The sequence below is a fragment of the Onychostruthus taczanowskii genome, unplaced genomic scaffold (assembly GCF_017590055.1).
Source record: "Onychostruthus taczanowskii isolate IOZ18803 unplaced genomic scaffold, ASM1759005v1 scaffold968, whole genome shotgun sequence".
Classification (NCBI taxonomy): Eukaryota; Metazoa; Chordata; class Aves; order Passeriformes; family Passeridae; genus Onychostruthus; species Onychostruthus taczanowskii.
The window spans coordinates 1-5,805 of NW_024507746.1; the positions used below are offsets into that span (position 1 = coordinate 1).

Sequence of the window (5,805 nt, forward strand, 5' to 3'; positions counted from 1 at the left end):
CTGAACGTTTTCCACGTCGAGGTGGCAATTGGGGATGTGAATGACAATTCTCCGACCTTCAGCAAAGCTGCTCTGGACCTCGAGATCGGTGAATGGACGCTTCCCGGTGCTCGTTTTCTTCTGGAGATGGCCAAAGACGCTGATGTAGGAACAAACTCGTTGCTGACTTACGAACTCACCAGCAACCCTTCTTTCTCACTGTCCATGAAGGAAAAGGCGGGTGGAAAAAAGCAGCCGGAATTAGTGCTGGAGAGGGCGTTGGACCGAGAGAAGCAGAGCTCCTTTGATTTGGTGCTGACTGCAGTGGATGGTGGGGACCCCGCGAGATCCGGATCTGTCCAGATTCGGGTCAACGTCACAGACGCAAACGACAACCCACCCGTGTTCACCAAAAGCGTCTATGAAGCGAGAGTGGCAGAGAATCTGCTGGCGGGGTCGCTGGTGCTGCGGGTGGTGGCCACGGATGCAGATGCGGGTTCCAATGGGCGGGTCTCCTATTCCTTCAGCAGCGTCCCGGATACTGTCAAGGCGTTGTTCGCTATCGACAGCGACAGCGGCGAGATAATGACATCCGGTCCTCTCGATTTCGAGGAGAAGAGTAAATACAACTTCGGCCTGGAGGCGACGGACGGCGGCGGGCTCACTGATCATTGCGAAGTGCAGATCGATATCATGGACGAGAATGACAACGCGCCCGAGATCACGATTCTGTCTCTCTCGAGCCCAGTGCCCGAAGACTCGCCGGCTGGCACGGTGGTGGCTCTGCTAAACGTGTACGACCCAGACTCGGGCGAGAACGGTCAGGTGTCGTGCGAGCTGTCGGGAGAGGCGCCGCTGTCGATCGTGGCGTCGTCGGGCGGCTCGTACAAGGTGGTGACGGCGAGCGCGCTGGACCGCGAGCAGGCGTCCGAGCACCGCGTGACGGTGGTGGCCCGGGACCGGGGCAGGCCGGCGCTGTGGAGCAGCACGGAGCTGGTGCTGGAGGTGTCGGACGTGAACGACAACGCGCCGGTGTTCGAGGAGGCGGCGTACAGCGCGTACGTGGCGGAGAACAACGCGGCGGGCGCGCTGGTGCTGCGCGTGCAGGCGCGGGACGCGGACGCGGGCGCCAACGGGCGCGTGAGCTACTGGCTGGCGGGCGGCAGCGCGGGCGCGGCGGGCGCGGCGCCGCTCGTGTCGGTGGAGGCGCGGAGCGGCGCGCTGTACGCGCAGCGCTCCCTGGACTACGAGCAGCTGCGCGAGTTCACGGTGGCCGTGCGGGCGCAGGACGGCGGCTCGCCGGCGCGCAGCTCCACGGCCACGGTGCGCGTCTTCGTGCTGGACCGCAACGACAACGCGCCCCGGGTGCTGTGGCCGGCAGCGGCGGGAGGCGGAGCCGCGGCGGCGGCGGGAGAGGCTCCGGGAGCGGCGGCGACTCCTTTCGAGGTGGTTCCGCGTTCGGCCGAGGCCGGGTACCTGGTGGCCAAGGTGGTGGCGGTGGACGCGGACGCGGGGCGCAACGCGTGGCTGTCCTACGAGCTGGTGCCGGCGTCGGAGCCGGCGCTGTTCCGCGTGGGGCTGCACAGCGGCGAGGTGCGCACGGCGCGCGCCGTGTCCGAGCGGGACGCGGCCAAGCAGCGCGTGGTGGCCGTGGTGAAGGACCACGGGCAGCCGGCGCTCTCGGCCACGGCCACGCTGCACGTGGTGCTGGCCGAGAGCTTGCAGGAGGCGCTGCCGGAGCTGAGCGAGCGGCCGGCGGGCGCCGAGGCGGCGGCGGCGGCGCTGCAGTTCTACCTGGTGCTGGCGCTGGCGCTGCTGTCGGCGCTCTTGGTGCTGAGCGTGGCGCTGGCCGTGCTGGCGCGGCTGCGCCGGGCCGGGCCGCCCGCCGTGCTGCGCTGCCTGGGCGCGCAGCGCTTCTCGCTGGCCGGCGCCGCCTTCCCGGCCGACTTCTGCGAGGGCACCTTGCCCTACTCCTACAACCTGTGCGTGCCGGCGCCGGCCCGCGCCGTGCCCGAGGCCGCTTGGCCGCCGCCGCCGCCGCCGGTGCCCATCCTGTCGGCGGAGGAGCTGCTGGGCGGCGATTCCTGCGAGAAGCCGAGCCTTAGCAGTAGCGCCGTAGGGGAGGAGGTGCTCGCCAAACCCGACCTACCGCAGGTCTGTAAATCTTCGCGCTTGCACATTTCGGATTGATCCTTTCTAAACCTTCATCTTTCTTCCGCTGTGTTTCCCTGAGATGTGTCGCTGTCCTTCGGTGGTCACCGTTTCTGGTTCAGTTTAGGGACTTTCACTACCTCTCCCATTTATATTTCTGGCTGTGAACCCGGTAAATTAATGGTGGTGGAGATTTTTCTTTCGACCTCTCTTTCCCCAAATTCATATAGTTGGCGTCTTTGTCAGACGGGTGGTTAATACTTTTTTGTTATGGGACAGCCAAAGAAACCATTCCCGTGACTCCATGAATCACAAAGTTACCTGTGTTTCCCAGCCCTCTTCTTTTTATCCTCCCATGTTTTATAGGTAAGCTGCTGCTGTCGAAAATGGTAGCTTTACTGAGGAAGATTATTATTGTCGAGGAATTATTTATATTATGCCAAACGAGTGGCATTGCTGTTTCACAAGCAAATGTTGTAGACTGTTCTTCCCTAGTAAGTATTTCCAACTTCAGATGTATGTCTTTCTGTCTTTTGCAAAGGCTGGTGTAGAAATGGCAGCAATAGTGGGATGGGTAAATTGTACCAGGACTGGCTTTTCCCGACCTTTGTAAAGTTCTTTTTTTTTACCCTGTAGAATGTAATTATCAATTCCTTTTACACAACACTGCTGGTTTGTGGCGGACTTCTGTTAAAGGAATTCAAGGTTGTAGTAGTGTTCACTTTCCCCTGAAATGTAGGTATTTTTGCCATGAAAGATTGTTCCTTTATGATGATGTAGTGCAGTGTCTGTCATATTTTGTGGTTTGGTTTTTGCAGAATGGGGAGCCTAAGCGGGATATGTTACTTATTTCAGGATTCCAGGCCTTGTTTCTCTCTGCAGGTATTTTTCTTCTGCTTTGCTCTTTATTTGGTTTGTTAGTTGGTTTTTTGTTGATTTAATTTTTTTTTCATCTTCGGTTGTAGTATTCTGTATTGAAGGAAGCAGTGAAGGTGCAAAGGAAGCAGTGAAGGTGCAGAGGGATATCAAAAGAAAAAAATGTAAAATTCCCAGGTGTAGGCTCAGTGAGTAGATTTTTGCTGTTCTACTTCTGCAGAGTAAAATAATAGAAGTGTTTTGAAACTGTGCTTTTGGTTCGTTACACATATGGGTTCAGCTGAGAATATTTGCCTATGAATATCGTCTGAATTTTTAGGAGTTGCTTTGCTCCATAAAATGAAATGCTTTCCAGAATCTGTCTTTCCACAAGCAATGTACTTGGACATGGTTTATACTTGGGTAAAACCCTGTCGGTTAATGCTTTTGAGAAATTTGACTTCCAAAGGAAGTGTGTGGGGATCCATGAAGAGGAATTTAGAGCCTGTTTCTCTGCCATATGCCTTCCCATCTTTTGAGGCGTTGAGCAAATGGTTACACCATGCGACAGATTTCTTTTGTCCAATTATTATTTAGCTGGAGCTGAGCCATAGAATAGATCTCCAAAAGTAAAAACATCTGTTTTGTTCTTCAGAGCCTGTTTTCTATTTGTATACCTCTTGTTCCGAAGAGACATTTTCTTTATGATGGGTTTTGAGTTTATTTTGGAATGGATCACCGAGTTCCTGTGCACGGCTGGTGCTGCTCTCTAAGAGAGAAGTGTGTAATCGAGTAATGTGTGCAATCACGAGCTGTAGTATTCCAGGCTACAATGAGCAATTTTAGAGTGATGGTAGGAGAATGAAAACGGCACAGGCTGATTCCGAGCATCCAGCGATGCAGGTGAAAATTTACAAAGTCCGTAAGGAAGATCAGTCCTTTAGAAAGACTCACTTTGAGGGGGGATCGTCATCACTGCAGTCTGGTATGGTGGGGTTTGTTAGACCAATGTCACCGATGACATTCCAGTTTGAAGCCGTTTTAGTTTATACAAAGGCAAAGACAAAATAAATCAAATAAGACAGCCGCAACAGCTGTGCCATTCGTATCATAAATAAGGGTTTGGAACGACTAGGGTAATAGTTGTAATATTTTACATGCCATATTAAAAGAACTTTGTCATAAACCAGAATTTCAGGATTTTTTTCCAATGTGGTAAATGTAGTAGAAACACAGGAGTTCTATAATTGACGTCTGGTCGGGATAAGCTAAAGGATCGAAGACAAGATCTGCTGGAGAAAAGCACAAGCCACATAGTCCCGCCTGAACGGGACCCCACGACTCAGTGACGACGGTGTCATCCCCGCGAGCTGTCCGTGTGCCGAGCGGGGCGGGCAGCGCTCGGTGCCTGCAGTGCCGGGCGGAGGCTGCGGGCGCCGCTGTTGACCGAGAGGAGCGGGAGGAAGCTCGGAGCGCTGCAGCCCCGCCCGCTGCGGACCCGCTCGGTTCCTGGCGCGGAGGACCGGCTGTCTGCGATCGCCCCACTGTGCGGAGCCGTAGGGAACCGAGGCCGACGGACTGCCGGGACCGGCTGGAGGGGTGATTCGGCTCCAAATCTGTGCCGAGGATCTGCAAGCCGTGTTGCGGTGTTGCGGTGCCGCGGCGGAGATGTGCGCGGCGGGGAGGCGCCGGGGCCGGCGGCAGCGAGCTCTGCTCTGCGTCGTCCTGCTGGCGGCGTGGCAGGCGGCGTGGGGGCAGCTGCGCTACTCGGTGCCCGAGGAGATGCCCAAGGGCTCCTTCGTGGGCGACGTGGCCAAGGACCTGGGGCTGCAGCTGCCGGAGATCCGCGATAATGCCGTGCGTATTGTCACCGAGAGTAGGACGCAGTATTTCGCTTTGCAGGAGAAGATGGGACATTTAGTGACGGCGCAAAGAATCGACAGAGAGCAGCTGTGCGAGAGTGTCCAGCAATGCGTGCTGCGCTGTGAACTCATAGTGGAGGGGGAAATGAAGTTCTATGGAATAGAAGTGGAAATTGTGGATATAAATGACAACGCACCCAGCTTTCAAGAGGCAGATACGGATCTGAGACTGAGCGAGACGACAGCCCCGGGGTCGCGGTTTCCCCTGCCAGACGCTCATGATCCTGACTCGGGCCGTAATTCCCTGCAGAGCTACGAGCTGAGCGGCGACGAGCACTTCTCGCTGGCCGTGCAGACGGGCCCCGGCGGCGATCAGCGTCCCGAGCTGGTGCTGGCCAAGGCGCTGGACCGGGAGGAGGCGGCGTTTCACGAGCTGGTGCTGAGGGCGAGCGACGGCGGCGATCCGGCACGGACGGGCACGGCTCGGATCCGCGGGACGGTGCTGGACGCGAACGACAACGCGCCCGTGTTCAGCCAGGCGGAGTACACGGTGCGTGTGCCCGAGGACGTGCCCGTGGGCTCTGTCCTCGTCACCGTCAGGGCCACGGACAAGGATGAGGGTCTGAATGGGCAAGTGAAATACTCTTTAAAAAAAAAAAAGAGTTCATCGCAGATATTCCACCTGGACTCTGAGACGGGAGCAATCACTCTGGCACGAAGCCTGGACTTTGAGGAAGGCGATACCTACGAGCTGGACCTACAGGCATATGATGGTGGGGCTCTTTATGATACTGCAAAAGTCATGATCACTGTGACAGACATCAACGACAACGCACCCGATATTTCCGTGAGGTCGGCACTAAACGAGATCTCAGAAGACGCCCAGCCGGGAACTGTCGTGGCCCTTTTGCACGTGCAGGACCGTGACTCCGGGGCCAACGGCGAGGTGCGCTGCTCG

At 56.7% G+C, this 5,805-nt stretch overlaps 2 protein-coding genes across 2 annotated transcripts; both read left to right on the forward strand.

The window, feature by feature from the left end:
* Window positions 1–3: 3 nt before the first annotated feature.
* On the forward strand, window positions 4–2,169 carry LOC121347927 (protocadherin gamma-B5-like; the record flags this gene model as incomplete). The annotated part of the gene is made up of 1 exon (XM_041426965.1): window positions 4–2,169. A coding segment is annotated over one exon (2,166 nt), but the record flags the coding sequence as incomplete, so codon positions are not given.
* A 2,345-nt stretch (window positions 2,170–4,514) lies between these two features.
* LOC121347926 (protocadherin gamma-A10-like) lies at window positions 4,515–5,799 on the forward strand (the record flags this gene model as incomplete). Its single annotated transcript, XM_041426964.1, has 1 exon — window positions 4,515–5,799. A coding segment is annotated over exon 1 (1,146 nt), but the record flags the coding sequence as incomplete, so codon positions are not given.
* Between the last annotated feature and the right edge of the window lie 6 nt (window positions 5,800–5,805).